The following is a 16989-nucleotide window of genomic DNA, read 5'->3' as shown; positions in this document are numbered from 1 at the left end:
AACCAGACGCCCAAACCCTCCCCGCTTGCCGGCTTCGGCTTTCCTGGCTTCTGACCTGCGACGCCGTCTTTTCCGCGGCCGAGGAAGCGAAGGCTCCACGTCCCGGCGGCGAGAGGGAGGTGGGAACAGCCAAGAGCGCAGCGCCTCGGACAGCCATTTGTACATAGGCCTCGGCCACAGCGGCCGGGCCGGAATTACGTCACTTACCAGCGACAGGCGCGTCGCTACTGACGAAGGTTTGGACTGACCAGCGAGATGAAGAGAGGCTATATACGTGCATGTATAATGTTTTCCCTCACTCGACTTAAGGGCGGAATCCTACGCATGTTTAGGCAGAAAAAAGTCCTACAACTCCCAGCGTCCTGGGAGTTGTAGGACTTCTTTCTGCCTAAGCATGCGTAAGTTTGCTTTTTGAACTTGTCTCCCTCATTCACTGACACACGATGTTCTACTTCTCTTCACCCTCCTCTCCCAATTCTGGAGGCCACAAACACGCAACTAAAAGGAAAGAAATATTATATATGCCTTTTCCAAGCATTTCAGTCTTTCAGTTTCTGTTGTTTCAAATCTTTGCGCTGCTGTTAGGTTTTATTCGGTTATTGTTTTTACTTTATGTTGTTGTTGTTGTTCAGTCGTTCAGTCGTGTCCGACTCTTCGTGACCCCATGGACCATAGCACGCCAGGCCTTCCTGTCCTGCGCTGTCTCCCGGAGCGTGCTCAAGTTCATATTCATTGCATCCGTGATGCTATCTAGCCATCTCATCCTCTGCCGTCCTCTTCTCCTTTTGCCTTCAGTCTTTCCCAGCATCAGGGTCTTTTCCAGGGAGTTTTCTCTTCGCATTAGGTGGCCAAAATATTGGAGCTTCAGCTTCATTATCTGTCCTTCCAATGAGCAGTCAGGGTTGATTTCCTTTAGGATGGATTTTACTTTATACTGTGGCTTTAAACTTTTAAATCGCATTTTATCGTGTCGTATTTTACGGTTTTAATTATTGTGAAGCATCCAGAGTTTCGGCTACTGGTGGTATAGAAATGTAATACTTAACTATGATATATATCTCCCTCCACGCTCAGTTTGGGTGGGGCTGTATGTTTATATAGATTTAGTCTAGCAACATCAGGTCGCCAGGTCAGTTTCTGTTTCGTTGGTCAACCGTGGCAGAGGAAAAAGACCCACCTCTTTGCTTTCTTAAACCCGAGGGAAGGGACGCACAGACGGAAGAGGAGGTAGCAAATCCTCTATTAGGAGCCTAGTGAGCCACGTGGGTGCCGGAAAGGTGAGTCGAGGCCCGTAGAGCTAGTAAATGTAGAGCGCGCTTCGTCGCAGTGCTTATTCTCTACTAAAAATTCCCAAAGCGAAAGCACAGTGGGTTCTCACCATAGAGATATAAGGAGGAGAGGCTCCACTGGCTCCAATAGAAAACAGTGGTGGACCCAACGGCGCGCAGCAACATATACAGGAAGTTCCGGCTGCACGGCACGTCAGACTTTTTAGTCTCCGGGCGGCTGGATGTGTCGTGAGTGCAGGTACTTTTTTCTCCCGGGTTCCGCGCCTGGCGCGCTTAGTTCCGCCTTTTCTTTCGTCCCTCTCGGAGGCCGTTGTGAAGGCTCAGCTATGCGGTCGCTCGGGGGGTTCTTGCTGGTCCTGGGAACGGCCACGGCGAGTCTGTATTTGCTGTCGCTGCGGCTGCCCGGAGAACCGCGCGCGGGAAGTGGGTGAGTTGGCTCTCCCCTCGTTATTTCGAGGTGGTTGTAGGTTGAGGGGGACCTCGGTAATGGGGAAGCGCGTAATCTGCCACCTCTTGGCGCTGAGGCGCTGCGCGGGGTTGGATTCAGATATAGTCATGGGTAGAGTAGACGCACTGAAATCAGCGAGACTTAAGTTATCATGGCGGATTTAAGTCCCGTTGATTTTAATGGGCTTGCTCCAAGTATGACTGAAGCTGAATCCAACCCCCGGTGTTCATGTATGTGTAAGGAGGAGAGCGAACGAGCCTTCTTTTAATGCCAGCGCCGCGAAGGATGGGCTAAGCGAGGTGTCCGAGGCTGAATTGCTCTCCCGTGTCCCGAAGACCCTGGGTTCTTGCTGAGAGCGCCTGCAGGGGTGAGAGCCATCCTAAAAATACATCGCCGGCGAAATCTGATGCTACCCTTCGCGCGAGTAGTGGGCAGAGATCTGCTGTTGCATGCTGCGAACTAGGCTTGGTCGTGGGAAGTTGTTATGAAACCTAATCGCGAGAAGCTCTGGAAGTCAGTGGCCTCGGGAGCCCCAGTAGTGTAGTGGCAAATTGAGAAGTGCAGGGTCCCTTCGTGACAATCACAGCCACCCCCCTTCTAAGATTATACAACCTTGTAAGATATACAGCCTTCAACTGGGATCCAAAAACAGTGCAGTTGACAGTAAGGCAGTGGTATTTCAATTGGACGTCTGAGGGAAAAAAAGTGGGGGTGTTGAAATCTTTTTCACCCACTCAAACACAAACATTTTAGGTTTCCAAAATATGATACTCCATGGAAGTTTCAACCTCTCAACTCAGCCCTCATGGTCAGATCCCTTCTCATTTAAACAGCCCCCTTGCACGCTTCCTTAGCGCCCCAACATTACCCACTAGCCTTCCCAAACTCCTTCATTATATCCCCCTCCTCCCACTCCAACAGAAATGACCACACACCCAGCTGGATTGAACTACACACACACACAGTGGTGTAGTGGTAAATTTGGAAAAGCGGGAGCTCATTGTGACAGTCTCCAAGGGCAGCCCAAAAATTTCAGGCAGCTGTGTTGATCCATATCGACAAACCAGGTCTAGGACTTTTTATCTCCACCAGGAGCACGTCTTTGGTAAAGCGAATAGGTCTTAATTGCCCATTCCAGACCAAGTCATCCCAAACACTTTACATTTCAGCATGGAACAATCTATTGTTGCTTGGAAAAATAATTCCCCCCACAACTACAGTGAGGATCGCAGCTAAACTCAGAGGGAACAGAGAATTCTGAGGGGGGTGGCAGATGACATCAGAGTCCCTGCTAATGAAAAAGTGCTGGGGCTGCGTCCCCGCGAGCCCTGCCTCCACTACACCACTGAGGAGTTCATTTAGCTGCAATGATTTGAGGTTCATTTAGGGTATCCAGTATGTAATCTGACTCTTGTCCGCTTTGGAAGGTACTATTGATTTATTCTGATACTGCTTTGGCAGCCGAAAGACATATGACTGAGTATACCATGAGGTGTGTTTCTGACTTGTTTTTGTAGGCAAAAGCCTACCTCATATAATGCTAAATCCAAAATGTTCTTGTCATTATAAATCTGTTAGTCTTTAACATGGCACAGTATATTTTGATGTATTCAATAACCTACAGTGCCTCTCTTCAACTGTAGGTGCCTTGGTGGTTATTTCACATGGCCGCTGGCTGCTTGTTCATGCATCTCTGAACTTGCAATGGAAAACTCACCCATACAATAACATTGAATAAAAAGAGTGCTCCATATTTATGATGCCTTGCTTCAGGCAACATCTTGCACTCTAAAACTTACGGGGAAGGAAGAACTGTAGAGGGGCCTGGGTCTTTCCAGGACAATAAATATTGCATATTAGAATTTAACGATCCTCACTTCTGTCCATACTTTTTTAGAGACCTGTCTTCTCAATGCAGAGAGTATTGCTGATTTTTTTTTCTATTTCTTTTGACTTTAGGTTATATACATATCAGGAGTTTGAATAACTGTTCTGTTAAGTTTTAAGCAGTTGTAAAACCAGCAGCCTGTCTTTACCACAAAAAAGCTAAGCAGTAGCCCATCACACCCCACAGGTACCAGAATTCACTGCGTTTCTTTTCTGCAATTCCTAACTTAGCAAGTGTCTTGAAGTAATTAAGGCTGTATTTTAACTGCTTATTTCAACAGAAGATGTTGAGAGCTGAGAGTGAATTAGTTATTTTCTCTTTAAAATTTTCATGGGCAACTAATAATATGCAGAATTTATGGATTTCAGAGGCCATGAGAAATTCTGAACATTGTGGAAAAATACAGCCTAAGTTATAATTCTTCTTCTTTGTTAGAATCTCTGTTGAATAAAATCTAACTCTGACTTGCAGCCTTTGATTAATCTCAGCAATGTAGACTGCACTAGCAATTTAATATGTAGCTTTTTTCATTAATCAAGATCTGACTAACTGGCATCTTCTTTGCTCCAGTAATGGCACCTTCATCCTCTTTTTAACTGGCTCTGTGATAGTGTTAGGGTAAAGATACCGCTCCTGTTTTCTGCTAGAAAAGTATATAGCTAGTGCTTGCTAAAACCAACCAGTGAATGAATGACATTAATAACTGTGGCCACCATTAAAGGAAGGACACACTGGATAATGAAGACTTCAGTTGCATGGACCTGAAGTAGATATAGAGCCTGTTGGATTCTTGAATTGCAGTAATGGTATGGGTTAAACAAATTTCTTGGAGTGACTTGCAGACAAGGGGTTGGATCCAGATTTTGGCACTTGCAACTGGGCTGATGTAAGCAGATTTCCCTGCCCTTTCCTCCTCATGGCAGCCTCTCCAGCCCTCTGAAAATGTTATACAGAGGGTCAGGGGACTCTGCTGAATGGGATAGGCTGTGGTGTGCGGGGAAGGGGGATCCCACAGAATCAGGCAGAGACACCTTCCATGAGCAGAGCTCCACTCACAGAAGGTGCCTTCTCCCAATTTTGGGTACCCTCCGTTCCCTGTACACCACAGCCTATCCCATTCATCAGGGTCACCAGACCTTCTGTGTAGCATTTGCAGAGAGGATGCCATGTGGAGTAGAGAGGGGGAGTTGCTTCTACCAGTCCAGTTGCACATGCCTAAATCTGGATCCAACCCATAGCTTTAACTTTTTAACAACAACAACAAAAGGAACAAGAAGTTTGCTCTCAAAGGTGACCCAGTGAAAATACTGGACTTTGTGTTATCAGCATTTACAGACCAGTTTCAGTTAGAATTCAGGTCAAGAGTTCAGAGTATATCAAGCTTAATGTTATCTTGTCCTGATGAGCAAGTATGCTTAAATGACAGTATACTTCAAATATGTTTATTGCCAATTGTTTCTAGCACGAACTCCATGGTCCCATCTCTTTGGAAGATTATTGAGGATAGAGGATGGGGCGTATCTGGGTTGAGGACTCCTCATCCCTTCAGCAGCAGGGGGATGTACCTAGAGCCAAAAGAATCTAGCCCATCTACCCTGAGGAGCTTTAAAACTAGTTTAGAGGGCCCTCTTTACTTGAAGGAAACAGTGGAGCTCTCTGCCCGCTGCCCCATCTCTTCTCTTGGGGAAGGAGTCCCACTGTACATTTTCTTACATGTGGTTGCACAGTAGTATGGTTGAATTGTACTGTTAATTAACTACATTCACACATAAGGGATCTACGACTCCATAGATGATCACTGAAAGAACAGCAATTGCAGACAAATAGCCTGTCTGTCTGATGACTGTCAATTGAAATGCTATAAATCTCCTTGAACGTCTCACTTCAGACATTTTAGGTGTAGGTTTGTGGTCTTTGCCTGGGTGGCATAACGCTATACTGTAGACTAAGCTCTTCTGTAACTGTCTGTTCACCAATTCCTCCTCTCCCCCATTCCTATAAGTACATATTATCTTTAATTGTTAAATATTCACAGTCCTGTCTGGATTTAAATTGCTCAGAATGCTAATCTTCAGTTTCCAAAAGAACAGTTAGGCAAACTGACTCTTGATGTGGCAGTTCCCTCTAACCTAATTCCAGAAGTCTAGATATGTTACATTTGTAGACGCAAGAAGACAAAGTGCTGTTGCAACTTAACTAAATTGGTTTATTGTCCAGTGAAAGCCCATGTTGCAGTAAACCTGTTAGTGCGAAGGGTGACACAGCACTTTTGCTTGCCTCACCTCATAATTATCCTTTGGTCCATCTGTAGAATGAAAAACCTTCACTGACAGCATGACTTGTTTGCAACTGAACTAATGATCCCCTTTGTTTATCAGGTCATTAAAGTTCCCTTCAGACCTAGAAGAGCTACAAGAGCTTGCTCAGTTTCTACGATACTACAATAAAGAGCACCATGCATATGTGCTGTTGCTGTTCTGCAGTGCCTACCTGTACAAGCAGTGTTTCGCCATACCTGGCTCCAGCTTTCTGGTATGTATACAGTCCACAAAGCTCCAAGATGTTGAGTTTGCAGTTTTCCACTGAAAATCCATGTGTTCTTCTCCCCTATTGTCAGTGGCTTTGGAGGACTTGCCTAGTAACTCCTTGAACTGGGTTACAGCTCATCCATACATTGTTATAGTATACTCTTGCCACTGTTTGACTAGAATTCTGCCTAAAGATGGTGCCACTCCATTCATGTACAAGTCAAGTAGAACTCTTTGAACATGTGAAAATTGCCTCAGAGTAGACCACTCACAGTAGGATCCATTGAGGGTATTACTGGGCTCTTCAGAAGAAACGATCAGAGCTGAATGTGTATTTTTAATTCCTCAACTATTTGCAGCACCTAAAGTTGTACTTGTGAAGAACTGGAATAAAAATAAAGCTCTGACCATCAAAGAATGGTTCACCATAGTTTGGCTTACTCCGCAAATATCAACATTAGTGAAGCTGACTAGACTTAGAGAGAGGAGGCAGAGAACAGCAAACTTCGTAAAGATATATTGTCCATTTACTGACTTCTGGGTCAAAGTATGGGACTGCTATACTAACTACGCCCTTATCTGGACAGAGATAGCCTAGCTACAGTTATCCATGCTCTGATTACCTCTCGTCTGGATTACTGCAATGCATTATATGTGGGGCTGCCTTTGAAAATGGTCCGGAAACTTCAGCTAGCCCAGAATAAGGCAGCAAGATTATTACAGGGACTGGCCAATGAGATCACATTACGCCAGTACTTTTCCAGCTGCACTGGCTGCCAGTCCATTTCCGGGCCCGATTCAAAGTGCTGGTCTTCACATTCAAAGCCTTAAATGTCTTGGGGCCAGGTTACTGAAGGATCGCCTCATCCCATATGTGCCTTCCTCGACCCTAAGATCATCCTCAGTGGTCCTTCTCCATGAGCCCCTGCCAGAGGAAGTGAGGCAGGTGGCTACCAGGAAGAGGGCCTTTTGTGCTGTGCCCCCCCTGCTGTGGAATGAGCTCCCAAGAGAGGTTCGCCTGGCAACTACGTTGTATACCTTTTTATTCTCCCAGTATTTTAGCACTTTAGCTTCCTAATCTTTTAGCTCTGGTGTTTTAAATCTGTATTTTAAATCTCTGCATTGCTACTAGATTTTATTCTGGTTGTATTGTTGTGGTTTTAAGCTTTCATATTTTATACTGTTTTATGCTGCACTCTATGGTTTTAATTTTTGTGAACTACCCAGAGAGTTTCAGCTATTAGGTGGTATAGAAATGAAATAAAACAAATTAAAAATATAATATTGATATCAATGTATCAATTTTTCTATTTTATAATAGTGTCCTTTTTGGATTTTTCCTTGAATCTGTTTCTTCCTTTACTTCTGTGTTCTTTGATACAACAGAGTAGTGGTTAAATAATGTCCATCTTAATAAAGACATTGTAAAGAAAAGAATAAAGCAACCAGTATTCTAATGGCTTTATATAAATCTATGGCATGGTCAGATTTGTAATATTGTGCACAGTTCTGGTTCTCCCATCTCAAAAAGGATACTGTAGAATGGGAAAAGATGTGCAAAAGACAACCAAAATGTTCCTAACGTTTCCTAACAAGGAAAGGCTAAAACTTTGGGGGCTTCTAGTTTAGAAAAATATGACTATTTGGGAGTGGTGGGAAGGAATATAAGAGTTTTACAGAATTGTGAAAAGTGAAAAAAAATGGATAAAGAAAAATTGTTCTCCCTCTCATATAATGCTAAAATTCAGGATAACCCAAAGAAATGGGCTGGCATTAGATGCAAGATAGTTATACATTGTGAAAGACTTTACTTTTGTCTAACTTCTGGAATTCTCTGCCACATGATGAGGTGTATGGCGAGTAGCTGAAATGGCTTGAAACCAGGGGTGGGCAACTTGTGGTCCTCCAGATGGTTTGGCCTACAACTCCCATCAGCCCTAGCCAGCATAGCCAATTATGCAAGATAGTGGAAGTTTTAGGCCAAAACAATTGGAGGACCAAAGCTTGCCTACCCCTGCTTTAAATGGTGGTGTATAGACAAGTTCCATATGGGTAGGTGTATAAATGGCTACTAGCCATGATAAACCTCCAGGTTCACAGGTCCTGTGCCTCTAGGTTCTAGTTGTCTGGGGGCATTTATGCCATGATTGTGGGCTTCCTGGAGAAGTGGCTCGCCACTGCTAGTAACACAGTGCTGACCAGATGGGCCATTGAGCTGGTCTAGCAGGCTGCTTTTAAGTTCTTGCGATTCATAGAGTCCTTCATGCTTTTCCCACAGTTTATTATGGACTGGATCACTGTCTAGTTTTGCTCTAACAGAACATCCTTGCTGGGGCTCTCTTTGGACCGTGGATGGGACTCCTCTTGTGTTCTGCCTTGACGTCTGTGGGTGCCACTTGTTGCTATGGACTGTCCAATGTATTTGGGAAAAAATTTGTTATCTACTATTTTCCTGGTAAAGTTGCCATGCTTCAAAGGAAGGTAAGGAAGCCCCTATCATTATTAGATTTCAAACAATATAAAACACTTTGAGAGTGTGTAATGATTAAGGACTGTAGTTCAGTGATAGAGCATATCCTTTGCATGGAAGAAGTCCCTGGTTCAGTCCCTGGTGTCTCCAGATAGGGCTGGCAAATGCTCCTGTGTGCAACTCTGGAAAACCGCTACCAGTCAGTATAGACAATACTGAGCTAAATTGACCAATGATCTGACTTGGCATAAGGCACCTTCTATGTTCAAGTCTTGGCTGTTGAATCTGCAACCAGTATATTACACTGCAATGGCTGCAATTTAAAGAATATTTGTTCCAGTGAGATGTAGAATTATCGCTCCTGTAAGATCTTAATGTATGTTGCAAGGACAGGGAGGATTCCCAGGCTGTTTTTGTCCCCTTGTAGTCCTAATCCTTCACCTTCATCCAGGATCTGCCTTCTGCTCGTGGAAGGTGCCTCGACCTGATTTCTGGGGATTCCCCCCTGCCCCACTGCTCACCCTGTTCAGCAGGATCCCTCAACCATCTGTGTAGCATTTGGGGGGTATTGGAGGAGCTGCCATGGGGAGAAGGACGCAGTGAAATCTGCTTCTGCCACTGCTTCTGTGGTGTGTAACCCACTGCAAACAAGCTATAGCTTTCTACAAATTTTATCATACCAGTACAGAATGTTTATATAGCCATGGTTAACTGGGCTTCTGCAAATGGAAGGGCTTGTTCCATTCACAGATGGAGTCAAGATCCACCAGAGGATCCTGCCAGCAGAAGGTGGGGAGAAAATTATTATCAATTCCCCCCTCCCCTCATACCCCCCTACAGTGTTCCAGAGGGTCCCCCAGCCCTCAAGCAGGTTTGCAAGAGAAACAAGGGGCTGCCTGGGTAAGGGTGAAAGTCACCTCCCATGCCTTCCACTGGTGGGAGTGTTCTGTGAGAAGAACTCCACTCAGGACACTCTCACCAGCAGGAGCAAACTCAGGATCCCAGCCTTAGCTTACTCCTCAAACCTGGATCATTAGTGAGAATATCAGTTGTCACTTCTATAAGTGCCTTAAAACAATTTAGAGAATTGATTATATTACAAAGTTTCAGAAAGCTTAAAAAATGTTGTTTTAAAAAGCAAGCAGGAAGCAGTTTAGCCAGATATGATTTTCTTTTTGTCTTTGGCAGGTGGAAGAGAACAGAAATTCCTTGTTCTTTTTCTTGTTGTTCCTGAGACTGTTCCCCATGACTCCAAATTGGTTTCTTAATCTTGCATCTCCAATCTTGAACATCCCTGTGACTCAGTTCTTCTTGTCTGTTCTTATAGGTAAGAACAGAAGTAGCACACATTTATATTAGCATGGGCTCATATACTCTTCTCCCCCTTTTCCTTTTTACATAGCAGTGCAAGCATGCCCATTTCCTCCCATTGACCTGGTTCTCATGACACAACAGCCCGCTGTGGGTTAATTCCCCCCCGGAGGCTGTCGCATTGTTTTTGCATGGCACCCACCTTGCCATGGCTTGTCGTGTCATGTGAACCCGGGGGCAGGTCGATTGAGGGTTAAACAACCCTGAAATAACCCTGAAATAAGCTATGGGTTATTTGAGGGTTGTCTAACCCTCAAACAACCCCTGCACCTGGATTTGCATGACACAAGTCATGGCAAGCTTGACGCCTATGGGCACCTTGCAAAATTGGCACCCACAGGCACCCAGCACAACACAACAGCCCCCATGGGTAAATTAACCCATGGTGGTCTGTCAGGTTGTGCAAACCAGGCCATTGTATGTGATCAGATGTGATTGACTGTCTTCAGGCCCTGTAGTGGAAATTGTAAGATTATTTATAATTGGAGGTGGGCCCACTGCTTGGGACCTCCTTGGATTTATTTTTTTACCAGTGTCTATTGACCATTGACAAAGAATAGTATGAAATATATAATTACTATCCAAATCACAGAGAGAGAAGAACTAACTCCCTTTTTCTATGGGCCCTCCTACATTCCTTTCCTCAGAAGGCACTAGGAAAAACAGCCAGAGTGAAGATCCTTCTCAAACACACTCCCTCTTAATGTGAAAATTGAACAATATCCTTTAGGTAATATCAGAAGTTCAACAGTTCTTAAGTTACTTAGGAAAAGCAGATTTATCAAGAGTATGTTAAGATAATACCTTGGATTGGACTGTTGCTGGAGAAAACAACGAATATTATAAATATTGTTAATTGTGCAAGCAAGAAAATCTTTCCAGCTTTCTCCTCGAGAACTGAAACAATAGATTCTTGAAATTCCGACATCCAATGTTGGAGGGACTCGGGCCATGAGTTGCTTAACCTGAACTTGAAGGGTTAATATGTACCTGAGTCAGGTGGGAGGGGACCTCAGAGATCCTATTGCCTTTTCCTTGTCACCTCCCTCTACTCTCCTATTCTTCCTACTTCCTCCTGCAAGGGATGCTGACCATGAGGCTGACCTCAAGCAACTTACCTCAAGATGAAGGTTGTTATATTTCAAGTAAAGTCTGTTCTTAACCCACCGCTTGAGTGTGTTTTGGCTGCATCCGTGGCTACTGATGGGGGACTGATTTGGACTCCACAAACCACAAATACTTTCATTCTTTTTCTCTCCTGACCTTTCTAATTTTGATTTTCCTGTTTTCCCCTTCCTTGATGCCCAAATGTGTTCCGCTCAACATTTGTATATTCAAGCCTTTCCTTCCTTTTGTAGTGTAATACTCAGCCACAAATACATTCCAGTACTTATTCATGGCTGTACAGGTCTACCTGCAGAAAGATCCAGGTAAATCTCTGTGCAGGCAGACATTATCCACAGAGCTCAAAGGTGAGTTTGTGAGATACGAACCCTTTTCTGATATGAGGATTCTCCTCTTACTTCTGCAGGTCTCATCCCATATAACTTCATCTGTGTCCAGACAGGCTCGATCCTTTCACAGATCACCTCCCTAGATGCAATTTTCTCCTGGAATACTCTATTCAAGATGTTGGCTATAGCCATGGTGGCATTAATTCCTGGGACTTTCATTAAGAAATTCAGTGAGAAGCATTTCAGCGTGGACAAGAATAACCAGAGAGTTCATCTGCTCAATGGGAGAAAAAGCAGCTGAACAGGCTGGGTTGGGGGCCAGATACTGTGGAAGTTTATTTATGGGGAAGGTGTAATTCTAACCAGTTGCTTTGTTTTTACTGAACTCTGAACCTCCTGCCATTGGCTTTGGCATCTCCTTTCAGTAATACATAGACAGCAATCTGTTCTTGAATACTGTTTATAAAAGAGAACTGAGGTTTGCATGTCTCATTTTTAAAAGGTACTTGTGATTGTTCCAATTAATTCTGTACCTATAATGTCAAAGGGAATGAAAAATGTGTTGTGCTGTGTGGTTCTGTCACCACTGATTTGAGCCATTAGAGACTGCAAGTCTTGGGGAATTCTAAATGCTAGTATGTGCCTGGAAGTAAGTTTGGGGTTGCTTCCTACATGGAGAGCATGTTCAAGGAAAAGTCATACGAAGCAGCCCTAGTTGCAGGCAGTGACAATGCATTCTATGGGGCAAGTGTTGACTGGCTGAATAACAACACTTGAGAACTGGATCACGTGACCCCTGCTACTGAGGGAATGCATCTGAATCTTATTCTACCCTCTACCCTCCCTTTGTGCCTCTTTGGGAATTGCAAAGAAGAGAAGCACAAGGGACGACAGAGTCTTACAGGACTGGCTTACACCTTCCTGCGTGCTGAAGAGGTGGTGATAATCATCCACGTACTGTCTCTGCCTCGTAGCATGAGTAGCTTGCTCTGGCAGCAGCTGTTACGCTTTATGTTAAGGGAGAGTGGCACCTGGCAGCATTGGGGCAGTATAATTGCTTTATAAAAGTAGATCTGGTTAAGAACGAGTAGATTTCTGGAAGTGTTACCTCTACGACCTTTGGGGGAGCCATGCAGAGGTCGACTACTCCTGCAAGCCTCTACTGACAAAAAGGAGTATCTTTGCAATCCCCAGTTAGAGGATGATCTGTGAAGTGGCTCTGGGACATCTCCTTAAAGAGTTCAGGCTTGGCGCCTATTGAGGTCCTCTTCTTATCATTTTCAGTGGCAGTATGCACCCTGGAAAACAATGTTCTACCATTTTGCCAGTGGCCAAAGCAATGGTTTCGCTACCCTTTGCAACAACAACAAAAGTTTCTTCGCGTATGTTACATTGGGTAGAAAAGTACAGTAATTCATATTCTTATGTTTTATCTTCCTTGCATAATTGAAATAATTGTATTGCTAGTCCATTGGATCAATCCACTGCTTCAGTATTGTGAATGTGGCTGTCATTTTTTCCTTTCCATCTTAAATAGTATTAAATTCAGAATTTGGTACTCCAGATCAAGCCCATTTTGTTCTTCATCTCAGTATTCTGCTCCCCCGCAGTAGTCAGCAATGGTCAATAGCCCTTATTACAAAACTGGCCTTGAGTCTCTGATTTGACAAGAGCCTACTTCTCACTGAAATGGTAAACTTGTGTCTGGGTCATACCACTACCTCAGAATGCAGCTGAGAACTACTGCGCCCTTTTTAAAAAAAAAAGAAAAGAAAGAAAAAAAATCTACATAGAAAACTAGATGTTAGTGAGAAGGGTAAGCTAGACCCTTTTTTCTGATGTCTGCAGTGAGACAAGCTTACCATCTCAGAGTACTAGGCCGTTTCAGGAGTTTCAGCATGCTTTGTTGTTTCCTGTGAATTTAGCTAACCTGCAATGGAAGAGGTGGCTTTGTTAGAATGAACTCTCTGCTGTCCTCTATCCTCCAGCCAAGTGATGGTGTTATGCTAAATATGTCCCTGTTCACAGTAAGCTTCTCAGGATGGCATTTGCTGACTCCATGACTGGGTTTGGATGACACAAGAGGCACCAGATTGCACATGCAACCTTGCTCAGGGTTTGTGTCGCATGAACCTGGTGAGCATGGGTGATGGAGGGGTTAAACAACCCTAAAACAGACCATGGTTTATACGAGGGTTGTTTATCCCTTGCATAACCCATGCTCACCAGGTTCAGATGACATGACAACCCCCGAGCAGGGGTTGCATATTCAAAATGGCAGCCATATGCATTCTGCGTGGCCTGCAGCCTCACCGTGGGTTAAATAACCCATGGTGGGCTGTCATGTTGTGCAAACATCCCCCATGTATGTGCTGTATGCCAGGCAGGTACTAATAAAGACTGGTCTGACCATTGTACTGGGGCAACTTGGAACTGAAAGAATAGGGAGGGTGAAATGTCTGTGGCCTGAATTAAACTGAGCAGAAATTATGTCTTATGCAAGTGCCTTACCAACTGTGTGTGTTTATATGGCAATTGTACTTGTACTAAATTAATGGTAGTGAAAACTATTGATGTAGTTGTGGTTTGTGTAAAGGGATCAAAGTATATTTTTAGCTACTTCTGATGAGTGACATCTTAAGCACTGTGTCTTCAAGAGCTCTTCCCCACAATAAGAAAAAAGCCGTTTGCTTTCACTCAGTTTCTGGTAGCTTACCTTTATCTGTCAGCAAGAAAACAGCATACAGAGGGCTATATTTTAGCATCATGCTGTAATAGATACTTCTAAGGGCAAGGGGGCACAGAGCCAAAAAATAAGGTACCACATCCTTTAGTAATAACAGATATAATTGGTTAAGGAAACAGTCTGAAACTACACAGCCTACATTTATATGGCACTGCAAAGAGGGTGCTGCCAAACACACCCCGCAAAAGGGTCATTACATTAAGAAGTGCTCAATTCATTGTAGAGAAGTTCATAGTCTGAAAACTACAGCTATATTGTTGAAAATATTTTTAATAGGCACAACTAGGCAAAGTCTATATGCTTCATAAATTTGTGTTTGGAAAAGCTCAGCATTTTTATATCAAGCTGAATATCCGTCACTATTGGTGACAGATAAAGGTAAACTGTTTGCATCTTTCTTTGTAACACCCAAACAGATTTAATTTTTTAAAATAATTTGATAATTCTGCCAGAGGAAGGAGGTATAGAACACTGAGCCTTATTGGCACTGGATTGTTAAGATCAAGTCTTCAAGTGGCTAAAACGTGAGATATTGGAGAGTCGCTCTAAGGTAGAATTGTGGTTTCTGCTAAAACAGACTAACACCACAATCCTACACCCACTTTCCTGGGACTAAGTCCCACTGAACTCAGTGGCACTTCTGAGTAGACATGTATAGAATTGCACTCTAAATTAGTCCTTAGGCTAACACTTCTAGATAGATGCCTGCTACAGGTGCGGCAAACAGTGATCTGTTAGGGTTACAATTCAGAAAACTAAATAGGAATAAGAAAATGTTATGTGGGAGGGGGGTGGAACAGGATAGGATGGCTACATTGCAATCAGCTGGAAGGCAGCATTTTTCTTGAAGCGTGAACAAAATTGGTAGGAGACTGGTCACCATTTGCCAGTTAAGCCACATTCTCCACATGGGGCAATGTTCTTTACCAAAGCAAAAATAAGTGAGTTGCTTGATTTCCTGCTTGCTGAAAACTGAATTGTAGCTCAAAATTATTTTGGTAATCCTAGATTCCAAAATATTTACTATTTGGCAACCTCAGAAGCATTTGAAGTTTGTTGTTTTTTAAAATCCATTTCTTAGCTGCCCTTCAAAACCATAGTTTTTCCAGGGTGGTTTACAGTGTAAAATCTAGCAAATCTTTACAAGATTGGGAGATCTGTGCTTGTGTGTTCAGAAGGGGTTCCCTGGTGTAGGAAAATAGCACAACTCCATTGTGCAGTAATCTGATGATCTGAAAAACACAGCAAGTATTGGGAGACTAAGGTTGCAATCCTATGCACGCTTAAGTGTGAATCATTGAAGTCCATAGGATATCTGAGTCAACATGCACAATATTGCACTGTAAGCCTAAGATCTTATGCACACTTAGAAGTAAATCTTATTGAAATCCACAGGACCTACATCCAAATAAACATGCATAGGATTGTGCTAAAAGTGATTGTAAAATTATGCTGCTTGCACAAATTTAAGTTCTAGTTGGCATAGAAAAACACTCCCCTGATGAGCACTAGTCTGTAGTTAAATAAAAAGGCAGATGAAGGGGCAAGTGAGTACCTGCTCCAGGTGGCTGCACTACAAGCACAAACCATTTAGAAGTAGCACCAGCCAGAAGTTGACGTTAAAAGTATATACCTGTTCAATATTTTTTTCCTTTAAATATAACTGGATGGTATGGGCTTAATCACCACTCTCAAGTGCTCTATGAAGTAATTTTCATTATTCCGCTGGCACTATCTACATGTACTTTTCAGTATATAATTAGCAATTTTACAGGTTATATTATCCACAAGATCCTGGAAAAAAATCTTTGGAAATACAGACCCAATAGCTCAGGCAATTTACCAAGCATCTACTTATTCCCTCCTTCTTTGGTGTAATATATGTAGCTGCACCGCATTGGACATACGAGCCTCTAAGCACATGAGGTACACTGGCTTTTATTCCATGCATCTGTTTTGATAGTCAGTCTTGTTCCCAATTGTTATACGCTGTTCAATACAAAAACAAAAAATCAAGTTTGCCTCAGGAAGCCATAGAGTAGGGAGAAAAGACGGCACAGGAGATGAAATTATCATTTCATATGACACACAAAACCAGTAACTCACACTAACCATTAGCCACCACACTAATTGTGCCATAGCTGGACCCAGTAATTAAGAATTATAAGAGAGGTGAACATGTCCTGAACAAGTCATTTGCCTCCAAAGCTATTTCCAGTTTCCATTGCTTAGAATAAGCATACTTTAGATTGCTGTGTCATTACTGGCAAACCCTTAATGAGGCAGTTAAAATATTGAAATGCCCTTGCACAAAATAGTTGTAACACAGCAAGAAGATTCACCCTTGATAACAACATGCATGGCAATACTGTCTAATAATCTGAATGAGATGATTTGTTTGGTTTATGGCATTGAATTAAAGATTCAGTACAAGAACTAAATCTAGACTCTGCAATGAAGAATCATCTATTCCTTTGCAGTCCCTAATATGCTATCAGAGAGTTAACACAAAGACTGGACTATTTTCCTACCCTAAAACAAGAATACATTATTTTTGTTGGTGGTGTGCTAAGAAAGCATTTCTTGTGCCACCTGGGCCCTTGAATACAAATTCAATGTAATGTGTGAAAAAAGCATGATGGCTACCTTCTTCTGCCGATAATTGTGACACTGCTTTCTAGGAAAGAGAAGGACAATACATTGTGTATTTCTCAGTACCAGCATTACTAACTCTCAAAGTTCTGACCATGTTTCTTAATATTTAGTGCTTTGGAGTGTTGTTCCCAGAGAATAAA

General features: G+C 43.1%; 3 protein-coding genes across 9 annotated transcripts in view; 1 reads left to right on the top strand and 2 right to left on the bottom strand.

Annotated features, from left to right (window-relative positions):
* SENP2 (SUMO specific peptidase 2) overlaps nucleotides 1–181 on the bottom strand; it is a 47711-nt gene extending 47530 nt beyond the window's left edge. For all 6 annotated transcript variants that reach the window (XR_014789558.1, XR_014789557.1, XM_084846874.1 and 3 more), the window contains exon 1: nucleotides 56–181. Coding sequence is in view for 4 of the 6 variants with exons in the window: in XM_084846874.1 (XP_084703000.1) it covers nucleotides 56–165 (110 nt within the window). In the remaining 2 variants the exon portion in view is untranslated. The remainder of the gene's footprint in view (nucleotides 1–55) is intronic.
* A 1273-nt stretch (nucleotides 182–1454) lies between these two features.
* On the top strand, nucleotides 1455–13204 carry TMEM41A (transmembrane protein 41A). 2 transcript variants are annotated; one of them, XM_084846878.1, is made up of 5 exons: nucleotides 1455–1527; nucleotides 6004–6157; nucleotides 8473–8634; nucleotides 9812–9950; nucleotides 11526–13204. In XM_084846878.1, exons 1-5 carry the CDS (start codon nucleotides 1511–1513, stop codon nucleotides 11747–11749), a joined length of 696 nt encoding a protein of 231 aa, XP_084703004.1. In that variant the 5' UTR covers nucleotides 1455–1510; the 3' UTR covers nucleotides 11750–13204. The 2 variants fall into 2 exon arrangements, with proteins under 2 accessions (XP_084703004.1, XP_084703003.1); XM_084846877.1 differs by lacking the exon at nucleotides 1455–1527 and adding an exon at nucleotides 1592–1716.
* A 1249-nt stretch (nucleotides 13205–14453) lies between these two features.
* Nucleotides 14454–16989, bottom strand: part of MAP3K13 (mitogen-activated protein kinase kinase kinase 13) — a 69951-nt gene continuing 67415 nt past the window's right edge. The window contains exon 17 of the transcript XR_014789556.1: nucleotides 14454–16183. The gene's annotated coding sequence lies outside the window, so the exon portion shown is untranslated. The remainder of the gene's footprint in view (nucleotides 16184–16989) is intronic.

The sequence above is a fragment of the Heloderma suspectum genome, chromosome 3 (genome assembly GCF_057233095.1).
Source record: "Heloderma suspectum isolate Gila_16-S chromosome 3, 16-S_ref, whole genome shotgun sequence".
NCBI lineage: Eukaryota > Metazoa > Chordata > Lepidosauria > Squamata > Helodermatidae > Heloderma > Heloderma suspectum.
Note: the sequence above shows the minus strand (reverse complement) of the source record. Positions and strands in the feature narration are given on the sequence as shown.